This window comes from Peromyscus californicus, unplaced genomic scaffold (genome assembly GCF_007827085.1).
Source record: "Peromyscus californicus insignis strain IS unplaced genomic scaffold, ASM782708v3 Scaffold_4__1_contigs__length_199733344, whole genome shotgun sequence".
NCBI lineage: Eukaryota > Metazoa > Chordata > Mammalia > Rodentia > Cricetidae > Peromyscus > Peromyscus californicus.
The window spans coordinates 93,037,360-93,062,204 of record NW_026294562.1 but is presented as its reverse complement, the minus strand read 5'-3'; the positions used below and the strand labels follow the sequence as shown (position 1 = coordinate 93,062,204).

Sequence of the window (24,845 nt, the reverse complement as noted above, 5' to 3'; positions counted from 1 at the left end):
GCCTGCGCCGCGCCTGGCGCCCGCCCCTCCCCCGCCCCACCCGAGAGGGCTCGGCGACCCGGTTCCCGGCGTTCGCGAGCCCACGCGGCGCTCCGAGACCGCCCGGGCAACGCGGCTCGGGAAGTGGGCGGTCGGGCGCCGCCTCGCCCCGCGCCGCCACGGTCACGCACTTTAGAGCCTGGCTGCTGCCTCAACGCCCCCCTCCCCGTATCTTTATTTTCCTGGAACTAGGGTCCTTCCTTCCGCCTTCTCTTTCCCTTTTGCAGTTGGGGGAAAGCAAATGGAGGGGCGCGGGGGTCACTTGGAAAGTTTGCTCTTTTTTTTTTTTTGTGCCGCTTGCTACCACCGGCAGCACGGAGGAGATTCTCCCGCCCTCACTGGAAGCTTGGAATTTGCACCGCCAAGGCTTTTTGCTGCACGTTTCCTGTTTATGTTGTGCAGATGGGAATTTTAGAAACATGCCACCGAGCAGGCGGGGGAGGAAAAGACTTGCGCAATCCTCAGAGGCGCCTATGGTTTCAGGGCTGCCTGGGCCGGGGGTGGTCAGCTTGGGCTTTCCTCTGAGCGCCCGAGGGAGTTTTATTCCACCTAGGAACGGGGCATCCCCGGGATCCTCCTGAAATGGGCCGGTCTCTCCCCGGGGAGCTCCGCCCGCCTGACTTTCACTGCCTTGCAGCGGGTCAGGGTTCTAGTAGCTGAAGCAGGAGTTAACGTCCCATTTGCTCTACTGCAAACAAGGAACAGAATGAGTTCGTGAAGCTTTGAGTCCAGACTAGAGATTATCCAAATCGATTGCGCTTTAAAAAAATATCCCCTACTGATATTTTCGAATTTGGCTGGCACGGCACTTGGATGAGATTACTTTCCCACTTTTTAAAGATCATAAAATTTTAGTAGGAGAATATGTATGCGAATTAAGACTGAAGTTTTCGGAACCTGGGGTTTAGAAATGATCTTCATGAGGACATCATTCACTGAGGGTTTGATCCTTAATGTATTGTACGTAGTAGGTGCTAACGTGCTTAGTGCAACACACACACCCTCTGCCAAAGACTAGCAGAAAGCTGGTGATGAGCTGTGAACCCAGAGTCCAAAGGGTCACCGTCCCAGCTGCTTGATTGATTAGTTCTCTTTTCTAGGCCAGCATTCCCCTTCCCGCGTCCGTGCCAGGAACTTAGGGCCTCATAAGCCAGGCAAACCTTGCACCTTTAAACTATATTCCCTGCGAAAAGCCAGACTTTCAGCACATGCCTGAGAGGGTTGGGTTACGCTAGAAGAATTGAAACTGAAGGTATACTTTACCTCAGGACCTCCTTTGTAAACGGCTACTTGTCAGTCAGCACAACTACAGTGATGAAAAGTACGTTGGTTTTCAAAATAATTAAAGCAAACAAAACCACTCACCACACCTCGTAGAGAAAATTTCCCAGTAACTTCCCTGGGAGCTCTTCCTCCACTCTTTCAGTAAAAGGTATGTCACTTGCTCTAGAGACAAACCATTCCACTGGTGAACAGCCATGTTAGAAAGTCCTTCCCTATTATGTCAGGGTTGTTCTGTAACTGCCCTTGTGTTCTCTGAAGCTACCGGGTAGGGGAAGGACACCGCATGACTGTCTTAGTAGGATTTTTGAAAACGATTATTGTGGGTCCCCCCCCCCCCCCCCCCGCAATTTAACCTTTCTGGAATTTGGGATCAGGGACTGGAGAGGTGGCTGAGAGCCCTATGCTGCTCTTGCAGAGGAGCAGATTTGATTCCCAGCATCCACATGACAGTTCACAACCAGTTAGTTGGCATGGGATCCAACATCCTCTTCTAGCCTCCTCCAGCAACAGGCACATATGTGACACAAGAACATGCAAACATCCGTACACATGGAATAAAACTCTTTATAACTGGGATAAGTTATATATCATAAAATGAAATATACACTTCAGTGGCATTTAGTGTATCTCACTGTTGGACAATGACCACATCTGTCTTGTTTCAAAACATTTTCTTCACTCAAATTCATTAGACACTCCCATTTCCTCCTCTAGGCCCCGGTAATAACCAGTGTGCTTTCTGACTCTTTGGGTTTGCCTATTGTGGACATTTCATGTAACTTGAATTGTAAAGTATGTGAGTTTTCGTGTCTGAGAATCTTGTTTGGTATAGTGTTGTCCAGTTTGGTCCCTGCTGTAGCTTCTGCACTTCTTTCTATTTTATTGGAGTATCACTACTTCATTCTGCCTTACTGTTGAATAACATTCCACTGTAGGTATGGATTGTGCTTTGCTTACCCACTGGTGGGTTGGGGCATTGTTTCTACTTTATGGTTGTGGACACCATGACAATGCATGGCATGTATGTGAGTATCGATTTGCTTTTGGTATATCCTTAGGAGTGACACCAATGAACAGTACTGAATTACATATGGTAATTCTCTGTTCAGTTTTGAGAAACCACCGTTTTCTCCAGTGACTGAATGATTTTACCTAGTACTGAACAAGGATTCTAACTTCTTTATATCTTTGTCAACACTTGTTTTTCTGTATTTTTTAATATTATAAGCATCCTAATAGGTATGAATTATTTTTGTTTGTTTTGGGGGTTTTGTTCTGTTTTTTGTTGTTTTGGTTTTTGTCTGTTTGTTTTTTGAGACAGGGTTCCACTGTGTAGCTCTGGCTCTCCTGGAACTCACTCTGTAGACCAGGCTGGCCTGAAACTCAAGAGATCTGCCTTCCTCTCCCTCCCTAGTGCTGGTATTAAAGGAACGGGCCACCACAGCCTGGCCTAATAGGTATAAATTATTAATCTTTGTTGTTGCTCTTAAGACACAGTCTCACTAGAGACCTCACTAATCTGTAACCTAGTTTACCCTTGACCTCTGGATCCTCCTACTTTACTGCCCCCCCCACACACACACACAGGGATTAACAACATGGAATTAACCACCAGGCCTAGCTAAATGAATGTCTTACTGTGCTCTTGATTTATATTTCTTTAGTGACTCATGATGTTGAGCATCTTTTCTTATGTACGTCGGCCATTTCTAAATCTTCTTCAGAGAAATGTCTATACACGTTCTTTGCCAACCACACCCTCCCCCCACCCTGCTAGGAGCTAACCCTTGGCTTCCCCCATGCTAAGCAAGCTGTGTTCTATTGAGCCCTACCCCAAGCCCAGCCCTGTTTGTCTCCGTTGTGTTTGTATACTCAGAGAGCTAGATCGCTATCACATATAAACTCTGCAGATATTCTGTAGACTGTCATGTCATTTTCTTGATCTTGTCATTTGGCTCACCAGTGTTTAACTTTGATAAATCCAAATATTTGTTGGTTTTCTGTGATTTTTGTGTCATATCTAAGAATCTATTATTGAATTTAAGATCATGAAGATCTACTTCTATGTAAGCAATGCATAATTACAGCTCTTGTATTTGGGCCTTTGATCCATTTTTAGTTGACTTTGTAGTGGTAGGGTTCTCGTTTTACCTTTTTTTTTAGATCTATGTTTATTCTGTGTGTGTGTGTGTGTGTGTGTGTGTGTGTGTGTGTGTGTGTGTGTATGTGTCTGTGTGTGCCTGTGAAAACCAGAAAAGGATGTCAGAGCCCCTGGAACTGGAGTTACAGGCAATTGTGAGCTACCCATTATGAGCTACCCCAGCTTGGATGCTGGGAACTGAACTTAGTTCCTTGGATGAGAATCAAGTTCTTTTAACCACTGAGCCAACTCTCTAGCCCCCATTTACTTTTTAAATACATATTATTTAAATTCTATTTGCAAGTATTGGTATTTTTCTTCTGATGCTAGGAATGAAACCCAGGGTAATCACTATTCTTTCTACTAAAGCTACATTCCCACCCTGCAAGTTTATTTTATTTATTTATTTACTTATTCATTTATTTGACTTTAGCAAACCTAGAATCAAGCACTACCTTCCCAGTTGTATTTACTCTATTAGGGTCTTAGGTAGACTACTGGACGTTTAAATGGCTCTTTTGTAAAAGAGGCTTTCACTTGTCCTCAGGTAAATGTCTAAAGATACTGTGTGTTCCAATCTACACATGAACACATTAGCATCCACTGAAGCTGTACTTTGCTTTCTCACCCAACAACTGCCTGGCTGCTGAAACCGATAAGCCCGGACAAGGCAGCCTGATTGCAGAGGTTGGCTGAAGGCCATCCCATCCCCTAAGATTAGTACCATCATCTTCCACCAACGAGGAGAGAACAAAGCAAGTCCAGATTTGTTTTGCTGAAGACTGGGAGCTGCAGGGGAAGAAGGCTGTACAGCCCAGTGATGAAGCATACACAAGAGAGATGACAGCCTTTCTTGCCTTAGAAGACAAAATGGAGCTGATGACTAGTGAGGAGGATCTCTCACCCTGGTCCTCCTCCAGTGGGCTGTGGTGGGGTAAGTGGTTTAACTGTACAGTCATTTCAAGTGCTTCCTGTGGTTAGCCACTACAGTTCAGGGAGGCAGTATGAAAGTCAGATTTGACCATATGGCCTGCAGGCAAGACCAAAGGAGGGTGGGAGGGGGGCCTTCAAATTGCATCTACCAACCCATAACAAAGGAGACTGAGAGCTGTGGTGGAAAATTCCCTGATCCATTGCCACATCTCTAACCACTCAGTTGCCTAAGTGAGAACCTTAATGGCTGCTCCCCGTGATGCTGGTCTTTCTCTCAGCCCCACATTCGTCATTCAGTCCTGTTGCTCCTACTTCCCACATATCCACTTCACCCTGACATCGAGTCACCTCCCATCTTGGCAGTTCTAATACCTTCCTTACCTGTTTCCTTGTTCATTGGTTCCGTGTGTGTTAAATATGGTTCTATATATGTAAAACATTTTTTTGAGATCAGGTTTCATGTGTACCAGGCTAGCCTCAAACTGTCCAAGCACTCAAAGAACTTCTGATCCTCCTGACTCAACCTCCTTGTTGGGATTACAGGTGTGTACCAAACTCAAGGTTTCAAGTATGCAAGGCAACTTGAGCTACATTCCCAGTTCATATTTATATATATATAACCTAAAGACAAAAAGCAGGCCAATGACCTGGTCTTAAAATTAAGTGTGTGTATCAAGTACACTATTTTCACTTTGAACTATGTTTGGGCTGCAGGGAAGAGAACTTACAGAGATGGCTGATGAAATGTGTCCTAGACCATTGAATCTCCACATTCATTTGAAGTACCCATGACTGCAGCGACTACAGTATAAATAGGTACTGTGAGGTTTTATAGGCTGCTTTTAGTTAGATTGCATGTTTGGTGAACAGGCCTTGGCTACATAATTTGCAGAGTCCAGTGCAAAATGAAAGTGAAGGACCCCTATTCAAAAGTTAAGAACTGCAAAAGAGCTTCAGCAGAGCATTAAAGCAAATGCAGGCTCTTCTGAGTGCAGGTCCCATGCACCTGAACAGGGTGCATTTCCACAAGGCTGGCTGTGTTGGTGAAGTGTGTTCGTGCACACTGGAGTGGGGGCAGAGTTCAGATGGTGATGAGATCGTGTGCACCCTAACCTACCCTGGGTGCTACCACCATGCTTCTTCCCTTGCTGCTCTTCAAACCCATCTACCACAGTCATTAGTTGAGATGATATTCTTCTTTCGTTGTTATTTTGGAGCTGACAATGGGACCCAGAACTTTGTGCCTGCTAAGCATGTGTTTTTATCACTGAGCTACCCCTCCCTACCTCAGAAGAATCTTGAGTTATTGTTTTGTCATGGTTGCTGTTGAGGTAATATCACTATATAGCAAAGCTCACAATCCTCCTGCCCCAACCTCCTGAGTGCCAGAGTTACAGGAGTGTACCATCATGCCCAACACTCAAAACTATCTTTTAGATTTTTGTATGGAAAATGTGGGTTTTTTAAATTCTGAAATCTTACTAATTTGACGGGACAAAAGGATCTTTGAGATAAGTGTGCATCAAATCTTTTCTCTCCTATTTTCAAACCTATTTTCTTAGTTACTTTTCTATCTCTATGCTACATTATCATGACCTAGGCAACTTATAGAAAAAAAAACAGTTGATTAGGTACCTAGAGTTTAGTTTCAGAGGGTGAGTTCACAATTAGTGGGGACCATGGCAGCAGGCAAGCAGGCAGACAGGCAAGCAGGCAGACAGACAAGCAGGTATGGCACTAGAGCAGTAGCTGAGAGTTGTGGACCAGTTGCATCCTGGTCTACAAGCATGAAGCAGAGAGCTAACTGGGAATGGTGTGGGCTTTTAAAACCTTGAAGCCTACCCTCAGTGACACACCTCCTTCAACAAGTCCACACCTTCTAATTTTCCCAAGTACTGCTGTCAGTAGAACAGCCTTCCCTGTGCCTGTTGCCTTCTCTGAGTCCCCTTTCATTTATCCCAGAACAAGTTACTTTCTTTAAGCTTTGGTGAGGTTTACCATTGGGCTCCAACATGTGCAAAGACTATCTGTGTCTGCCTGTTTTGTACAGAAGCTAGGAACGCAGCTGTGTAGTAGAACAAGTGTTTCACATATGGAAGGTAGAGGAGGAGGAGGAGGAGGAGGAGGAGGAGGAGGAGGAGGAGGAGGAGGAAGAGGAAGAGGAGAAGGAGGAGGAAGAGGAGGAGGAGGAGAAGAAGAAGCAAAAGCATCTTTTCTTTATGCACATGCACTCAGCCTTAAAGCCAGAGGTTAATGGTCTTCCTTTCTCTGCCGTTCCAAACAAGATAGAAATCACAGATACAGTAACAGTGCTATTTATTTGGTCCCAGAGTTTTTAAACCTGGTCCATCTCCTGTCTTATACTTAGCTGGTTTTATGTGCATGTTCATTTTCTGGGAAGAATCTCTATTTTCATTAGCTCTTGTGAGAAGGCAGAACCCCGGAAGATGCTCTGAGCTTTGCATCCTGCCTTATTTACCCCCAGGAGACCAAATCCAAAAAGCTGGTTGTGTCCTCTCTGTAAACCACTTGATGTTATGACTTCAGGATGCATCTTGAACCTTGTTTTCAAGAGAATGTTGTAAACAAGCCCTAAGCTAACAGGCATTTTGTGCCTTGTGAATAAAAGTGCATCATAAAATTTCCTGTCTGAAAAGCGGCATCTGAGATCATCATACAAAGCACACAGTTGCTCCCATTTTAGTTACTAACATCATTAGTACTATTTATTATTTCTCATTACTTTTATAAAGACCTGAGTACGATGACCCTAGTGTTAGGGACTGTGTACCCACTGTTAACTAAGAAACAAAACCACACGTTCAAAACAAACAAACAAAACCTCCAAACATTGCTAAGAATTAGGTTCGGATTTAGGGCCTAAAAATAATTCAGTTGGAATGTGAGGAAGACATTGAAACACCATTATTCAGCAAGCTTTTAGAGTGTATGTATATTATATATATTCTAGAGTATATGTGCATATGTATATTTATCTGTATGGTGACAGAGTGTACAAATCAACACAACTTAAGAATTCTAGGGCACGAGCGAGCAAGGGCACACACACACGAAGTGGATCTTCTTTAACCAGGATTATTTTTTCTTTCTGTTTTCTTACCAGGAAGATTTTAAACATGTTTCTTCCCTCACTTCCTTCCCTCCTTCCTTCCTTGCTCAATACGAATTTACAATCATTGCACTTGAATGGATGCAATTCTGTGAACATAAGGCCACAAGGACCCCTGCTGCCTTACTTTTCTAGACCTTGAACCCAAAATGCATTCTAGTGATTTCTTTTTCCCCCTGTACTTGTAATTAAGTAAGGCAACTCATTTTCACGAGAAGGGAAGGAAAAAGTAGATACCCAGACGTGGTGAATTCCTCATCTACTTCCCACTTAGAACCTTTAGCACTTTGGGGAGTGCGTTGACAGAGGCTGCCCACCCACGCAAACCACAACCATACAGACGCTTTCTAAGATTTTCTAACAAAATCCTCTGAGTTGCCAGTCTGGGACCTCGCCTAAAAAAAGAATTGGCTTGGTTCTCAGGCGACAATCTCTTAAGTGCCAGCGCGGCGAAGAGCACCCAGGCTGATAAGGCGCGTGCCAAGGCACTCAGGTGGGGATTCTTGGCACAGCGCCAACATACTGGCGCAGACACAGAAGCTCTGGTGGAGCCAAGCCACGGAATCCCTCCTTTCACCCTTGGGTTTGCCACCTGCGGCTCAAAAAGAAGTGTGAGTGTGTGGGTAGGTGTGGGGGGGGGGAGGGGGGAGGGGTGTAGCTCAGTGATAAGAACTGGAGCAGAAAGATCAGAAGTTCAAGGTCATCTTTGGCTACTTAGTTTGCCAGGCCAACCTGGACTACTGGGGAACCTATTCAAATAACAACAAACTTCTGCTAAGAGCATACTTGGCGATCATGTCCCAAGTCAGCGCTAACCTCGGGTCATGGACTTTCTTCAAATACGAAGCGAGGAGACAATGAGTTTCAGCCAGGCAGGATTCTCTGCAGACAGCCCCCCTCAAGGCTGGTAGGGACTGGAGAGAAGGAGTCCAGCTCCACGAGACTTGCCCTGGCTGTGGGCCAACGCCCGGCTGTCCTTGACCTCCTGGGCAGACCAAGACGCCGGCCAGGGAAATGAAAGTAAAACCTGATGTGGCCCCGGCCCAGCGGGAAGTTGGCGACAGGTAGGTCGCGTCCTCAGAGAGACTGACAGCCGCTGGGTCGACAGACAATACGGGGATGAAGTGAAAGGGGGGCAGGGGAAAGGGACAGAAGCGGAGAAAAAACTATGGTGTTCTGGGGTTCCTGGGACCCCCGCAGCACTGTGCGCTACCTGAGATCGGTGGGGCAGACACACCAGCGTCTGGCTGGGGCTGCGGTGACTGTCCCGCAGCCCAGAAGGCCCGAAAGCGGCCAGTTCGCCTAGCTGTAGCCCTTTCAACATTCATGCCCCAAGTCCCTATCAGAACCAGTGCCTGGAATCTGTCCCCCGCCCCAGGTGGAACTCAGAACTCCTGCTCTAAGAAGATTCCCCAGAATAAGTAACCTCAGTGCGGCCATTTCTCTCCCAGGTGCAATGTCCGCTGTTCAATCTGGAGCCAGCAACGCTCAGCCCAGACCTCGATGTGGGCAAGGTCCGCGGGACACAATGCCCAGCCGGCTTTGCGCTGGGTCTCAGAACATTTAATGGCAGATGAGGTAGAAAGCTTGGAGATCTGCCAGGGACTCTAGGAAGAGGACATGACTTGTCTGTGTCCAAATCCCCAGAACTGAGGACTAGGAGCTGGGGTAGGTAATGTCTTTAGCTTTGGGACCTTCCAGGAAGGTGATAGGTAGTGACACAGGAGACCTGCATGCGGAGCTGCGCCTTGGTGCTCAGTTTGGCCCTAGAAGGGAAGTGAACTTAACAATCTGTGAAGAGCCGAACGTGTTCGAACTGATTCATCATGAATTAGCACATATCTCTGGGCTGGGGCCGGAATTCTCTCCCCCTTGGCGAGAATGGTGACCCCTCCCCCCCAGCTCGAAGAATTCAGGCCACAGCACCCCAGTCTTTTGAGTTCGGACTCTACAGCTTCCCAACTTTAGTGTGACTGGGCAATATACGCCCCTTCTCTGAATTTCACTTTAATATACGAGAATCCCAGCTCAGGAATGTGTGCAAAGATCAAAAGAGGCTGGGATTTGCCAACGGTAAAGCGATTAACATACGTGAAGCATTAGTGTGCTCCCTGTCAGTCACTCCTCACGTTTACAATGGATGAATGAAGGCAATCAGGTCAACTCGCAGGTTATAACCTTATAAGGCATAATAGTATTACAAGGAGGAAAACAAAACCTTTTTCCTAATTTTGGCTATTCCTGTATTTCCAAATTGGAATGTGAGTTCTGAATCTTCAGTTAACTACCCTCTCCAAACCCCAATTTTCAATTCAGCTGTTCCCAGCTTTGCCCTGATTACGAAATCTTACTAGCTAGCCGGTCTAGAAACCCTTCAGTCTCAGCCTCTGTCAGGGAGTCTGAGCCTCACCCTTCCTGGGGTACCCTGCCCGCAGAGGCGGAGGGGGGTCGAGGCTCAGTCAGGTGCTAAGCCGGCAGGGGGCGCGGCCCATTTGAGGACACAGCTCCCAAAGTCCAGGGTTTAGGTTAGACATGTGTCCCACCCGTCCCCCGGTTCTTACAGCCCTGTCCAGAAAGCTCAGATCAGCATTCTGAGCTGTAGAGGTTCTGGGAAAAGGATCCCCCCTCACCCCAAGCTGTTCTGGCCCTCCTTCCCGTCTCACTGTCTGAACCCTACGCCAGGAAATCAGGGCAAAGGAAGTTCCGCACCAGTCTAATCTCCCAGAGCCGATCTCTGAGACCCCGGGCCACAAAGGACCTCTACCCCTGCCCCCATACCCAAAGGCAAGCTGCGGGGCAGATCAGATCTTAGAAGCAAGCGCTCTGGAGGAAAGGGAGGGCTCCAGGGCAGAGCAGGCCCCGCCCCCCCGAGCCGGAGCGTGTATAAAGCGCTGGAGCCAGCGCTGGCTGTTCAGTAGTTTCTTGGTGACACTAGGCACAACAGCTCCAGCGTTACCGCTCCTGGCTTCTCATCGCAGTCAATCTCGGACTTTGGGGTTTTGCCGCTGTCAGAAGGACGTCTCGGACTTTCTCCTTCAAGTGCTTGAAAAATCACCCCTTCAGCAGGTAAGGACACGCTCCAGCGTGTTGAGGAGGGGGGACGGCTTTGCGGAAGGCCAAAACACTGTAGCGCTGGACAAGGGGGACAAACCACTTTGGGGTATCCACTGTAGAGTACACCTCATACCCCAGGTCTAGCTCACGCGCACAGTAGGAGCTCTCCTGAGATCTTTCCTCATTGGGCCATCATCCTGGCAGTTGAGATGGAAACCTCTGGAAGCCTGGCGCTGTGCAGGGGCTTCCTTTGCTTTGCTTGTCACCCACCCGGCCAGTGCAAAAGCCTCCGGCGCCTCTCAGTGCCAGGGGGAGATAAGCTACTGGGCCAAACAGGGCGCCGCCAATTCCCCGCCTCACCAGGACTGTGCAGCTAGCCTGGTTGCTCACACTAGGCTCCTTGCTTCTTCTTTCCAGGGTATCTGAGGGTCGCCACAGAATGAAGCTGGTTACCGTCACACTGATGTTCCTGGGTTCACTCGCCTTCCTTGGCGCAGACACCGCGCGGCTAGACGCGTCCTCGCAATTCCGAAAGAAGTGAGTTTGGGGCAGTACTTTCTTCAGTCCTAATACCTGGCAGTAAGGGAAAACTGACGGATGGTCCAGAGGGGTTAGAAGGGAGTGGATACGGGAGCTGGCTGGGACACCTCTTGAACACAAGCCAAACGCATCTGCTTGCATTTTTTAGGTGGAATAAGTGGGCGCTAAGTCATGGGAAGAGAGAACTGCAAGCATCCAGCAGTTACCCCACGGGGCTCGCTGATGAGAAGACAGTCCCTACCCAGACTCTTGTTCAGCTCCAGGACAAGCAGAGCACAACTAGCCCCCCACAAGCCAGGTAACTATACCCTCTGCAGAGGATGTGCCCTCTCCACTGCTCTGGCCCCGGGAATGGTCCGGGCTGGACTGCAGCTCCGGTGGAGAGAGCAGGTTCCAGGTCCCTTAGGTTCTGCATGGCTCTGGTCCCAGGTGGTTGGGGTCAAAGCCCTGGTTGATGAGGTCTCACGTATCCTTCCTTCTCCGCAGCACTCAGAGCGTAGCCCACATTCGAGTCAAACGCTACCGCCAGAGCATGAACCAGGGCTCCCGCAGCGCTGGATGCCGCTTTGGGACCTGCACAGTGCAGAAATTGGCCCATCAGATCTACCAGTTCACAGACAAAGACAAGGATAGCGTCGCCCCCCGGAACAAGATCAGCTCTCAAGGCTATGGCCGCCGGCGCCGGCGTTCCCTACCAGAGGTCCTCCGGATCCGGACTGTGGTGTCCTCCCAGGAGCAGGCACACGCAGCCCCAGCCTCCCAGGCGCAACCGAATCATCTCCAGGCTCTTTAGGATTTAGGTGCCGGTGGCAGCATTGAACAGTCGGGCGAGTGTCCCATTGGCGCCTGCGGAATCAGAGAGCTTCGCACCCAGGGCGAACTGAGACAATCCTACAGAGATCTGCCTGGCTGCCCCTAGGGGAGGCAGAGGAACCGAATCAAGCCAGGCTCACGACAGAAACTGAGAATTACAGGCATCACCCTCCGGGCAGGGGTCTGAGCCACTGCCTTGCCCGCTCATAAACTGGTCTCTCACGGGGCATAAGCCTCATTACTACTTGAACTTTCCAAAACCTAGCGAGGAAAAGTGCAATGCTTGTTGTACAGCCAAAGGTAACTATCATATTTAAGTTTGTTGCTGTCAAGAGGTTTTTTTTTTGTAACTTCAAATATATAGAGATATTTTTGTACGTATATATTGTATTAAGGGCATTTTAAAGCGATTATATTGTCACCTTCCCCTATTTTAAGACATGAATGTCTCAGCGAGGTGTAAGGTTGTTTGGTTCTGTGTATGTGTGTGTGTGTGGTGGAGAGCGCCTGATTACCGCCTGTGGAAGAAAAAACATTGTGTCTCCGTATAATCTATTTACATAAAATATGTGATCTGGGAAAAAGCAAACCAATAATAAACTGTCTCAATGCTGATTCATTCTCGTTTCATGCATCTAGAGAAAGATGGTCTTGGTTTGGATCGTTGGGAGTGTTGGGATCTTGTTTCTTGTTTTGGGGATCTCTGTATGCACGGGCTTATCTGTCACGAGCTCTGTTGTCCATGTGGGTGCCCAGAGCGCGTGTCCTGGGTGGGAGTCAAGATTTCTCGGAGATACCCGAGTTCATCGCCTCGAGTGGCGGCCAGACCGGGTTGGGTAGGATGAGCCCTAGTAGTTAGGCGAGCCTTGGTTGCGCAACACACTCCCAATTTTATGGGGTTGTTCACAGAACCTGCGCTAAGGCGCTGTTTGGAGACTTATGGTCATCTTCAAGGTTTTCTAAGTAGAGAGTTTATGCTGTAGCTGTGGGACTTAAAGTTAAAAGCTTACTCCTGCAAAATCTTCACGAGTCTCTGGGAAACCCTCGGCTAATAGCCAGCCCCAAAGCGTCACTACCGTAGCATCCATAAGTGGGGCTGTGGCGCTCCCTGCTGGTCATCATGCGTGGTCCCCAAGAGCGGTGGAGTAGTACGTGCGGTTTAATAAGTTCTCCTACGTGGGAGTCAGCACACAGCCTTAATGAGAGAGGAAAGGAGAAAAAAAAAAAAGCAGTTTGCAGATGCCAACCGGGCTCCCCCCGACCTGCACGCGGGCTCCCTGTGCTGGGACAGTGACTCAGCGCCCACACGCTGTGCAGTGAGCAGCTGCTGGCCGGAGGCGGCCGGGACGGACGTGCAGCCGGAACCGTGCGCCTCAGAGGGCCTGAAACCTTCATTGTTCCGCCTCCCCTTCCAGCTCTCCTCTTCCTTCCTCTTTCCCAAGCCTTTTTCACGCTCCTTCCACTTCTCTCTGTCCTTCTCTCCCTCTTTCCTTCCTCCTTGCTTTCTGTCACCTCCGGATCCTGTGAGGCGTGCTGGATCCAAAGCTTGAAGACTCAGCATAAGGACTACTAGAAAGGGAGGTTAAGGTGGTGCCATATACCTGCCTACTTAAGAGGCGCGGGCCGATTGCTCAGCCAGTCCCTGAGGATCAATGAAACTTTTGCTGGCCATTTGGACAGGTTGAAATGCCTGTACCTCTAGCTGGTTTAGGATCTCTGGAAAGTGTTTGGAGGATGGAAGTGTTTGAGGATGGCATTACAGGGCCCCAGCTATGGGGCTGGATGTTTTTTTCCTTGCAGAAGGAAATATACACAATGAAAAGCACTGGTCCTGAGTCTGAATCCAGACACAACCTGATTTAGGGGCAGCTCCTGCTTCATGAAAAAAAAAAAAAAAAAAAAGCAGCCAATAGCACGTAGAACTCCCCCACAAAGCCTCAATTGCTGGCACCTGGCTGTCGGCAGTATCAGTCCCATCTAGTTCCGTGTCCTATTTGATCTTAACAATTTCGTGAGACTCCCGGCACCAAGGTCAGCAACAGACCATCCTGACCCTAGGGACTTCTTGCTAAGTATTGGCTTGGACCTGTGCCAGGCACTGAAGCGGCACAGGGCATGTACGAATGAGGAAAGGGCTAGATGCTCCAACCCTGCGGGTTTCTGCGCCAGTGGGTTCAGGGTGGTCTGCAGAGGCTACGGAAACCGCTAAGAGCAGAGACCTCTTTGGCCTCATAGACAGTGGCTCAAGACATCCATTCATTTTCTTTCTTTGAGCCAAGGCTTGTCCCGCAGCCACAGAGTCCTCCAGCCAAAACCTCACTCTGGCAGAACTTCAATCTACCAGACAAAGCTGCCAAAGACAGGTTGGGCACCGGCTTAGGGGCAGCTGGGAGCAGGGAACAGGCAGGCATCTAGCCTTGGTTGGAGGGAGTCTTATGACTCAGGGAATTTAAGGCAAGTGTAACTACGGTGGTTCAGCCCTGAGAGCGAGCAGACAGCTGCTCAACTGGAGTCTTTCCCATGGCTAAACCTGTGACTTGAGACATTTCTGAGCAAACAGAGACCCTCTTTATGACCAGCCTGGTACAGCATTTGGGATTAACTAAAGGTCACCACGACGCTTTGGGGCTTTCTCTGGGAGCTGGTCAACTAGCCCTCTCCATTTTTTTTTTTTTTCCATAAGGTGTTGAAGGTTATCGGGATAGGGCCTCCTGATGCCAAGAACACATCATTTATCAACAGCGTTGAGTCATTTGTGAGCCGACTTGAACCTGTCCACAGCTGAGAAGTAGTCACAGTTTTTATCTGGAGCTACTGTTGCTGGCTGTGGAAATGGTATCATCCATTTGTAATCAACCAAGGCTACCAGACAATTTCTTGAAAATTCAGCACCCACAGGTTGTCTAAACAGCTAAGGGTGGAAAGGAGGCTCGGGGTGGGATGGAAACCAATTCTTTTTTTAGCCCTCACTCTGTGTCAGACATTCTCCCAGCCACTTTCTATGCTTTATCTCACCGAGTTCTTACAGTGGCTTCGTGAGGTAGGTGTTCTTATCTCTATTTGTAGATAAGGCGACTAAACCTCAGAGACACACAGCAACCCAGGCGAGGCGGCACAGTGAGTGGTCGGTGGGGGGAGCCTGGATCTGTACCCGAGTGCTGCCAGGCTGTTTTGATGCCACGAAAACCTAAGTAGAATGAGATCATTTTAACCTTTAGATTCTCAGGCCTGATGTCCCCCAAAGTCCTCTAACTCCACAGACGGCTTGGGTAGGTGGTTTACACCTGTGGTTCTCAGAGCTTTCCACCAGGGCCAGTAGGATGGGAAAGGAGAGTCACTTCAGCAGTGAGCTCAATACATACAAAAGAAAGAAATGAAGTGGGGGTTTAATTCTTGGTCTTAGTCTGAAGCGGGGATTATAAATCAGGAATAGGCTTTTCTCATCCTGAGCTAAGCCACTGACCTCTTCGGTTTGCATTGCCAAATATAGTTAGAACATACACTGAATGGCCTCCAGAGCTGGCTTCTGAGAGAAGGGCCTGCTGAACTATTCCTGGCTGTGCACAGTCCTGCACTGTACTTCTCCAGTGGCCTGGAAGAACACCTGTGTCTACAAAACTGGAAATAACGTTTCCACCCTTGAGGTGGACCTTTTGTTTAGGCATCTGCTATTCAAGGCAGCTTTTGAGAGGAGGTTCTGAGCCTGACTCTGAGGGAGCAACACAGGCCGCCCCTCCTTTCCCCAGCACAAGAGCAGGAGGCCTTGTTATCCTGAGTTCCAGGGAGAGTTTTGCCAAAGCTGGATTGGAAGCTTCATCTTCATTTGCATGGGAAGAAGGGTGAGGCTAGATAGATATCTGGTGGTCCCACTGGTCTTGTTCCAGAGCTATTTTGAAACATTCTGGAAAAACAATAAAATGACTGTGGCCACACAGGCAGCTGATTTTAGTAGACTATTATACGTTTATTTAAACAGCAGGAAGTATTTGACTTATTACATAGTATTTATTCAGCATAGCAAAGACTCACCTTTATTCCCATCCGTAGCCATAATAACCACCAATAGTATTTTAGTCTATACTTTTTTAGATACTTTAACACATTTTAGACACATATACATCTAATACACAGACACAGTCTTTTAAGCACGGAACTCTTGAGTGGGGAGAGCTGAATTAAACACACTTGTCCGTTTAAGGCAAAATGTCACTACCAGCTGGGCAACATTTCTCTCTTATTTATTTTACATATTATATTATTATGTATACTATATATTGTGTTATATACTGCATATATTAATTTTCTTACCACTTCCTGAATCCTTGATAGCAGCCCTAGCAAGGATTTTATTTTATTTTTGGCACTAACTTGCTATGTAGCCAAGACTGGCATTGAACTCCTGATCCTCCTGCATCCATCTCCTGAGTGCTAGATTACAGATCTGTACCTCTGCACATGCTTCTGAACAGCCCTGTTTAACGTGTTTGATATATGTATATGTGAAAGTGGGATTGTAAAATAAATCATTTATTTTACACCTACATGTTTTAATATATAAATCTATTGTTGCATTTTTTGTTGTTTCCCAAGTTTTTTTTAATTCAACACACATAAGAAATGTTACTACATTTTATTTTTCCTATCTTTAAAACAATAGTTTTTAAATTTACTTATTTTTATCTTTGTGTATGCATGCTTAAGTCTATGTGCACCATATACATGTAGGTGCCTGCTGAGACCAGAAAGCATTTGATCCCCTGCAGCTGGAGGGACAGGTGGCTGTGAGCTATCTGATGTGGATGCTGGGAACTGAACCAGGGTCCTCTGGAAGAGCAATAAGAGCTCTGAACCACTGAGCAATCTCTCCAGCTCCCTCTTGTCTTTTTTTTTTTTTTTTAAAAGCATACAACTTGCCGGGCGGTGGTGGTGCACGCCTTTAATCCCAGCACTCGGGAGGCAGAGGCAGGCGGATCTCTGTGAGTTCGAGGCCAGCCTGGTCTCCAAAGCGAGTTCCAGGAAAGGCGCAAAGCTACACAGAGAAACCCTGTCTCGAAAAAGAAAAAAAAAAAAAAAAAAAGCATACAACTTAAGCTTATTACTATTAGTGTTTGTATGTATGTGTATGTGTACACACACAAGCATCCATGCCACCACACACTTGTGGAAGTCAGGAGAAAACTTTCAGTAGTTGGTTCTTTCCTTGTACTGTGTATGTCCCAGTCTCAAACTTCAGTAGCCAGGCCTGGTGGCAAGCATCTTTATCCACTGTACCTTCTCTCTGGCCCTTTCTTGTCTTCCAGTGAAGGGTACCTGAGTCACCTCTGCCACAAGAAACATGTGGATGAACATCTGGTTCCATGACCTCTTATGGATCTCAGTCTGCATTTCTTCGTCAACTATATCCAGAATTTTCACCATTTAGTAAAGAGGCTTCAGCATGCAGATGATGCTAAATAACAGGAGCTGCATTGGAGACAGCTTTGTACCAGTGTCTAGTTTCACTAGCAGTGCGTGAGACTTCTCATCTCCCCATGGCTTTGGCAACGCTGGCATATGTGATGGTTAATTATATCGGTCAACTTGGCTGGGCCATGGGATGCCCAGCTAGCTGGCAAAACATAATTTCTAGGTGAGTCATTGAGGGCGTTTCCAGGGGAGATTAGCATTTCAATCAGCAGACTTAGTGAAGAAGATCCATCCCCACCAATGTGGGCAGCCATCATCTGGTCTATTGAGACTGGTAACATGGCAAGAAAGTACAGAAAAAGGGGAAATTCCCTTTCTCTTGTTGAGCTGGGATATCTATTCCCTCCTACTCATAGACATTCAACCTTCAGTCTCCAGGCCTTACATCAGCAGCACACCCTCAGCTTCTCAGATTCCCAGGCCTTTGGACTCAGACTAAATTATACCTTTGGCTTTCCTGGTTCTTCAGCTCGCAGATAGCGGATCTTGGGGCTTCTCAGCCTCCATAACTGGGTTAGCTAATTTCTATATTAAATATTCATTCATCTATCCATCCATCCGTCCATCCATCCATCTATCTATATCTATCTATCTATCTATCTATCTATCTATCTATCTATCTATCTATCTATCTACCTATCTATCTATCATCTCATGCTAATTCTGTTTCTCTGGAAAACCTTACAAAATACAGTATGAATCCTCTTTTCTGATGTAAGATTTTGATGGATGCAAAAGTAAACTTATTCAGAGCTGGGAAGGTGACCACTGTGACAAAACACTTGCCTAGAATGTTTGAGGCCCTGGGTTTGATCCCTAGCACTGCAAATAAAGAAATAGAACACAAATGCAATATTGCTTACATTTCCACAACTCTTTCCTAGTGGATTTTAATATGCCTACATTTCCTTGTTTATGGGTTGAATGAACTTTCCCTAATGGGCTAGGCAATTTAAAAAGAAGTGGGATCATGTTTGCCTATTGTTTTTTTCTACTCCTCTGTATATCTTGGACATCTTTCAGTGTCAATAAACACATCTATATACAACATCATTTTTATTTCCTTCATGGCATCTCATTAGATGAAAACAGCACAATTTGTTTAACCATCCCTCTCTGCTGTTACACAATAGAATTTTCCTATATTTTTGTCATTAAAAATACTCCTATGTAGCCAGGCAGTGGTGGCACATGCCTTTAATCCCAGCACTCAGGAGGCAGAGGCAGGCGATCTCTGTGAGTTCGAGGCCAGCCTGGGCTACAGAGTGAGTTCCAGGACAGGCACCAAAACTACACAGAGAAACCCTGTCTCAAAAAACAAAAACAAAACCAAAAAACTCCCTTTTGCATTTATTTTTGGATCATTTCACGACTTTTTTTTTTTTTTTTTTTTTTTTTTTTTTGGTTTTTCGAGACAGGGTTTCTCTGTGTAGCTTTGCGCCTTTCCTGGATCTCGCTCTGTAGACCAGGCTGGCCTCGAACTCACAGAGATCCGCCTGCCTCTGCCTCCCGAGTGCTGGGATTAAAGGCGTGCGCCACCATCGCCCGGCATTTCACAACTATTTTTTAGGATAAATAATTGGAAGCAAAATGGTTAGGGAGCAGAGGCAGGAGGATCTCTGTGACTTCCAGGACAGCCAGGGCTACATAGAGAGACCCTGTCTAAAACCTGTCTTAAAAAAATGTGTATGACTTGTGCATGTGAGTGCGGGCATGAATGTGCCAAAGCACACAGGTGGGGGCAGAGGACAGCTTCGGGGAGTTGCTTCTCTCCCTCCACTGTGGACGGGGAGTCAGTGGGGAGCATTTAGAGGTCAAGGTTTTGCATGCCCTCACCCACTCAGCCACCTCACAGGCCGTCACGGTTTTGATAGTGTCCTTTATGTCTTGAACACTTTTAGGAATACTTAAGTTATAATCTTGTTTTAGTAGCACAGTCAGCCTTACCAGCTGATTCTTTCTTCATGCTTCATTTCCTATTATAATTTGAATTTTCTGGTTCATTTTATTAAAGCTCGATCTGTGGTGACTGTGTGGACTGAGGTGAGTCACTCTACAAAGCTTGTTTGCTTCTTTTTGAGACAGAGGTGCGTGCGTGCGTGCGTGCGTGCGTGCGTGCGTGTGTGTGTGTGTGTGTGTGTGCGTGTGTGTATGTGTGTGTGCGTGTGTGTATGTGTGTGTGCGTGTGTGTGTGTGTGTGTGTGTGTGTGTGTGTGTGTGTTTAAAACATAAAGAACCTTTTCCTCCTATGGAGTTCAGACTGTCCCGCTCCAGTTACTGTCCATTGTATGGAACAGTGGCATTCAGGCTGCGGCTTGCCTTGAATGGCTCCATTTGTAAACAGCAGTTGGCTGCATATTGAGTGCCAAAGCTTAAGCAGACTGATTGGGCATCTTGTTTGGGTAAGCAAACAACTGGCACAAAGAATGAGGCAAAGACTTATAAATAATATTTCCACAAAAAAAAAATCCTACCTCCTATGAAGTTATCCAAATTAACTAGGAATACACGGGTTTATCAAAGCCCGGTAAGAATAAAACAGACTTATGAATTTATCAAACACAGATCAGCAGATAATGCAACTCCTCATCTGGTTCATACAAAAGGAGGGACACCTAGCACTGGGGAAGAGCACCCATCGACCCGTCGTTAAGCCCCCGGGTTCACGTGTCCTGCCATCCACAGATGAGGAGCTCCTGAATACCAGACTTGTCCTCGGAACTTTGGCTCTGCCAGATCCAGTTCTGTGCCTGGACCAGCTTTGTGACTGCGGTGACGCCCAGTTCTTTGTATTAGCTCTAGGCTCTGATTCACTAAGGTCATTAGAACCCTGTTGTCTCTTTAACCCTTTATTTGCTACACTGTAACATTGCGTGTGTGTGTGTGTGTGTGTGTGTGTGTGTGTGTGTGTGTGTGTGTGTGTGTGTGAGAGAGAGAGAGAGAGAGAGAGAGAGAGAGAGAGAGAGAGAGAGAGAGAGAGAAGTGTAATGTGTGGTCTGAGAGTTAAGATTAATAATTGAGATTGAAATAAAAGAACTTGCGTTTGCCAAAAACTGTGACTACCAAGTGATAGCAGTAGTACTTGGTGATGGAAAGCCAAGGGAATTGATATAGCTTGTGAATGGTTATTCGATAAACCATGATGTGTCCCTTCCTTCCTTCCTTCCTTCCTTCCTTCCTTCCTTCCTTCCTTCCTTCCTTCCTTCCTTCCCTTTCTTTCTTTTTCTTTCTTTCTCTCTCCCTATCCCTTTCTTTCTCTCTCACCCTCTCTCTCTTTCTCTCTTTTCCTTCCTCCCTTCCTCTCTTCCCCCCCTCTCTTTCAAGATGGGCTCACTATGGCTGGCTGGCTTGCCTGGAACTCAAAAGCACGCCTGCCTGTCTCCTCAGTGCTGGGATAAAAGGTATGTGCTACCACCAACTGCTCAGGTATGCTTCCGACATAGTTCACTCCTGCCTCCTTCATAATTTACACTGTCATTGGCCTACATGCAAGGTCTTTTTCTGCCTTAATATTTTAAAACATCCACTTTTCTTTTAATAATGTCATGTTTTGTTTTGTTTTGTTTTTACCCTTTAAACATTTCAGTGTAATGGAACTTATTTTGTTTATGATGAGAGGCAGGGATTTAACTTTATTCTTTCTGCCAATTGTCAGCCAACTGTTGAGCATGCATACGGATTAAGACACAGCTCCGCAAGCTGCGTCCTTCAGCATCTCCAGAGTGGAGTTTGAAGTTCTCTGGTGTGACAACAGGGAGGAGCCAGCCAGGCCCTTTCTCCAGCTTCCAGGGGACAGCTCCACTCTTCCTGGTTTTATATATTGAGACTTCATGTCGAGTTTTATTTGAAGAAAGAGTTCATCTGCTTGTAGATGAGTAACTGCTAACTTCTCAAACAGTAAACGTTTGGAGGTTTCTGGTCCTTTACTTCTCTTCTGTTGCTCAGTCTGTCTTTTCCTGCACTCATTTATTTAACAATAGGGAAAAGCCTACTCTGAAACTTCTCAAACTCATGAAAAAGATAGAGATAATAAAATGAAGATTTTATTTATTATTAAAATTCAGCAAGTGAGGCTGATTGTGGTAGCACTGGCCTGTATGCCATCCCAGACTTGGGAGTCTGAAGTAGAAGGGATTGCTCAAGCTCAAGGCTAGCCTGGGTTACATTGTGAGTTCAAGGCTAGTCTGGGCTACATACTGGAACCCTGAATCAACACACTCTAACAATAATCATGATTTGCATATTCTTGCTTCTTTTTGTCCCTGTTCTTTTTATAAATTCCTTCCTCCCTTCTTTCCTTCCCTCTCTCCTTCATCTTCATTTACCCCAAATCTCATTATACATCCCCTCAAAAATTGAAAAAAGTCTTCTTACATAACCATCACTCAACATAAACAATAATTCTGAGGTACCATCTCATACCCACTCTATAATCAAATTTGTCTCCAAATGTATTTGACAGTGGTTTCTTCCGAACAGATGCCAGACAAATTTGTCCAATCTCTAAGGATTTCTTAACCTAGAGCCAACCCCCTTCTCTTTTGTTTTCATGCTATAGACTTCTTGAAGAAAACAATGTATTCACGAGTCTGATTCAGAACTTTTAGTACACAGACAGCTCCGGAGTCCCTTCCTCACCTCCCGTGAGGCCCAAGCAGGGACTGCCTGGCCTGGCGGGCATGGGCGGGGCAGGTGGCACATCTGCCAGTCTTGCAGTATTTCTTACACGGAGAGAATCTTGCAATGTCGTTCCTCCTGCTTTTCCATGCTGCACTTTTTCCACTTGACCTTTCCCCTAGTAAGTCAGCAGCATTGCCTGGAGGGGAGTTAGGATTGGTACAACTGGAATGCAAGGCGAAGGATCAGTCTGAACTAAGGCAGTCAGTGTTCAGTTTTCTGGCCTTTTAAATAGCCCCTTGAAGCCCGCATCAAGAACAATGGCTTGCAAGTCAAAGCCTTTTGCTCACAGAGAGGCAGGTTTTGTTGAAGGGAGAAGAGGCTCTTCAGAATCAAAAGGGAAAGCCGGAAGCTCCAGGACTTGGGCTTTACCCCCACGGGAAGAGGCTGCTGGGAAAGTGTACTGAGCTCCTCACCCAGTCCTCTGGGGACCTAGGAGGTAGTGGGAGGGGGAAGGGTGGGGAGGTGGGACAGAGGGTAGAGAGGAGCATCTAGCTTAGACGAGGCAGGTCAGTCTAGCTCCCGACAGGGTCCGGTCACATGCCCATAGTCACTCTCTGCCATCTAAATGAGTCTAGCTGTGCTGAGCCAGAGTCCTATCAATTGTATTCCTTCCCACAGCTGGGACACCGTCACCCACAGCAGCCCTCAGGCCCTGCTTCAGCACAGATGACCCCTGTCTATACCCAGAGTCATCACTGCTGAGGCCTCCTCTCCTCCATCCAATTGCTCCACACCACAAAAGATACCCATGAGCCTCCCTCAGCTTGTGAGACCAAAGAGATGGTCACCTACTTCTGTGTTAGGGTGACACAGGGCTTGGGAAGGCTCACGCTAAGGCTAAGCCGTTTACAAGTCACTAATGGTCCTGGATCCCCAGCCTCGTGTTGCTTCTCTATTGAGCTTGGTTGGTAACCTTTTGTCTCAGTTTGATGGACGCCAGTTGGAGCAGGGATCCTTAACCTCCTTCGCCTATTAAAAACATATGAGGAGTTTTGCAGAAGCTTCTGATAGGAGCGCCATGCCAAACCAATCCAACTCGATGCTTTCTGGGCAGGTCATGGTGCTACTACTATTGTGCACAACATTTATCTCGTGGGGCCGCTCCACTTTGTTCAATTCACACGTTGTCATTCTCCAGCAGTTCCCAAAATGGATCCATAACAGATCAGAACAGGAGTGGATCGGCTTGTTTGTTTTAGACTTAGGGCGGCAGCCAGTGGAACATCCAGGAATGGAAGGGTTAACAGTAGCAGCTGGGCAGGTGTTTGGCGTGAAGACAAGTTGCAGCAATGGGAAGAAAGCCAGCTGGCGAGGAGGTAACACAAAACAGGTGTTCTGATGGCCCATGGAGGCCTCCAGGAGAGCTACACATGACTGGATACCAGGAACGGCGGCGGCAGCGAGCAAGGCAACGTGGTGTGAACTTGGAGTTCCATGCCTCAGGCAGGAGGATGGCAAGTTCAAGGCCAACCTGGGATCCATACTGAGACCGTCCCCTGCAAAAACCAAAACAACAGCAACAGCAGAAACTAAATAACAAATAAACAGATAAAGGAAAAGAATGACAGCGAACATTCTAGAAGCAAACATATCAGAGGAGTCCATCTTGGAATCCAGAGAAAGAACTGGAGTTACTGCTTGTCATGGGCTGAATTGGGCCTCCCCCCATATGTTAAACTCTTAACTCCCAGAATCTAAGGACATGACTGCCTTTGAAGGGAAGTTCAGAAACATTAAGAGGGCTGGAGAGACGACTCAGGCGTTAGGAGCACTGCTGCTCTTGCCGAAGAGCAGGGTTCAGTCCCCAGCATCCTCATGGTGGCTCACAACCCCCTGTAACTCCAGGGCCAGAGACTCTGGCGCCCTTTGCTGCCCCCACCTCCAGAGGCACCAGGCGTGGATCTGGTGTACATACATACATGTAGGTAAACACTCATACACATAAAATTGAACAAATGAACAAGTGTTTAGAAAAGGAACAAAAAAGATTATTTTAGGGAGTCCTAATCTAATTTGTGTCTTCTTATTTCTATTTTTTTTTGTGGCCTTGAATTTAAGATTCTCCTGCCTCAGCCTCCTGAGTGCTGGGATTACAGATGTGGGTGGGCCCCCACACTGGGATTTTGTGTTCCCACAGGAAGACCTGTCTGTCCCTTAGTACACAGAGAGAAGTTGGCTACCTGCAAGCCAAGGAAAGGAGACATCTAGCCTGCAGACTCACAAGAGAATAGATCTCTACTGCTTAATCTACCACCTTTAGTATTTTGTTGTGGTCCCAAATACCTGTGGAAGGGATTTGCAGGGTCAGGGTAGGACGACCACCTCAGGGACAGTACTGTGGCGAGGTCTCAGCCAGTTATGTGACAGGGTCAGTGATTCACAAACCTGGAACTCATTGATCCAGCTGGACCGGTGACCAATCAGTCCTAGGGACCCCCCTGTCTCTGCCTTCCCAGCTTTGGGGTTACAGACACACACACACACACACACACACACACACACACACACACACACACACACACACACACACACACATTTGCCATACCTGGCTTTTCATGTAGGAGCTGGGAATCTGAACTCAGGTCCTCACACTTGTGTGGTAGGTCTTTAACCAACCCGGCCACCTCCCTAACCTTTGGATTTCATTCATTCCTGTAACAATGTTACAGTTTTGGAATCTAGTCTGGGCTGGGCTGGGCTCTAGGAACCTGATGTATTTTTGTCAGGATGGTACAGAAGAGAGGATGTTGGTGTGATTGGAGTGTA

At 47.0% G+C, this 24,845-nt stretch overlaps 1 protein-coding gene across 1 annotated transcript; it reads left to right on the top strand.

Annotated features, from left to right (window-relative positions):
• Positions 1-7,152: 7,152 nt before the first annotated feature.
• On the top strand, positions 7,153-12,548 carry Adm (adrenomedullin). Its single transcript, XM_052762373.1, has 4 exons — positions 7,153-10,592; positions 10,998-11,117; positions 11,269-11,418; positions 11,607-12,548. The coding sequence occupies exons 2-4, from the start codon at positions 11,020-11,022 to the stop codon at positions 11,911-11,913; spliced, it is 555 nt and encodes a 184-aa protein (XP_052618333.1). The 5' UTR covers positions 7,153-10,592; positions 10,998-11,019; the 3' UTR covers positions 11,914-12,548.
• Positions 12,549-24,845: the final 12,297 nt, after the last annotated feature.

What these genes read in the sequence shown, in the direction of transcription:
- Adm (XM_052762373.1), top strand. Translation starts at nt 11,020, where the DNA reads ATGAAGCTGGTTACCGTCACACTGATGTTCCTGGGTTCACTCGCCTTC. An exon ending in TCCTCGCAATTCCGAAAGAA is followed by an intron (nt 11,118 to 11,268) that starts GTGAGTTTGGGG and finishes TGCATTTTTTAG; the next exon opens with GTGGAATAAGTGGGCGCTAA. An exon ending in ACTAGCCCCCCACAAGCCAG is followed by an intron (nt 11,419 to 11,606) that starts GTAACTATACCC and finishes CCTTCTCCGCAG; the next exon opens with CACTCAGAGCGTAGCCCACA.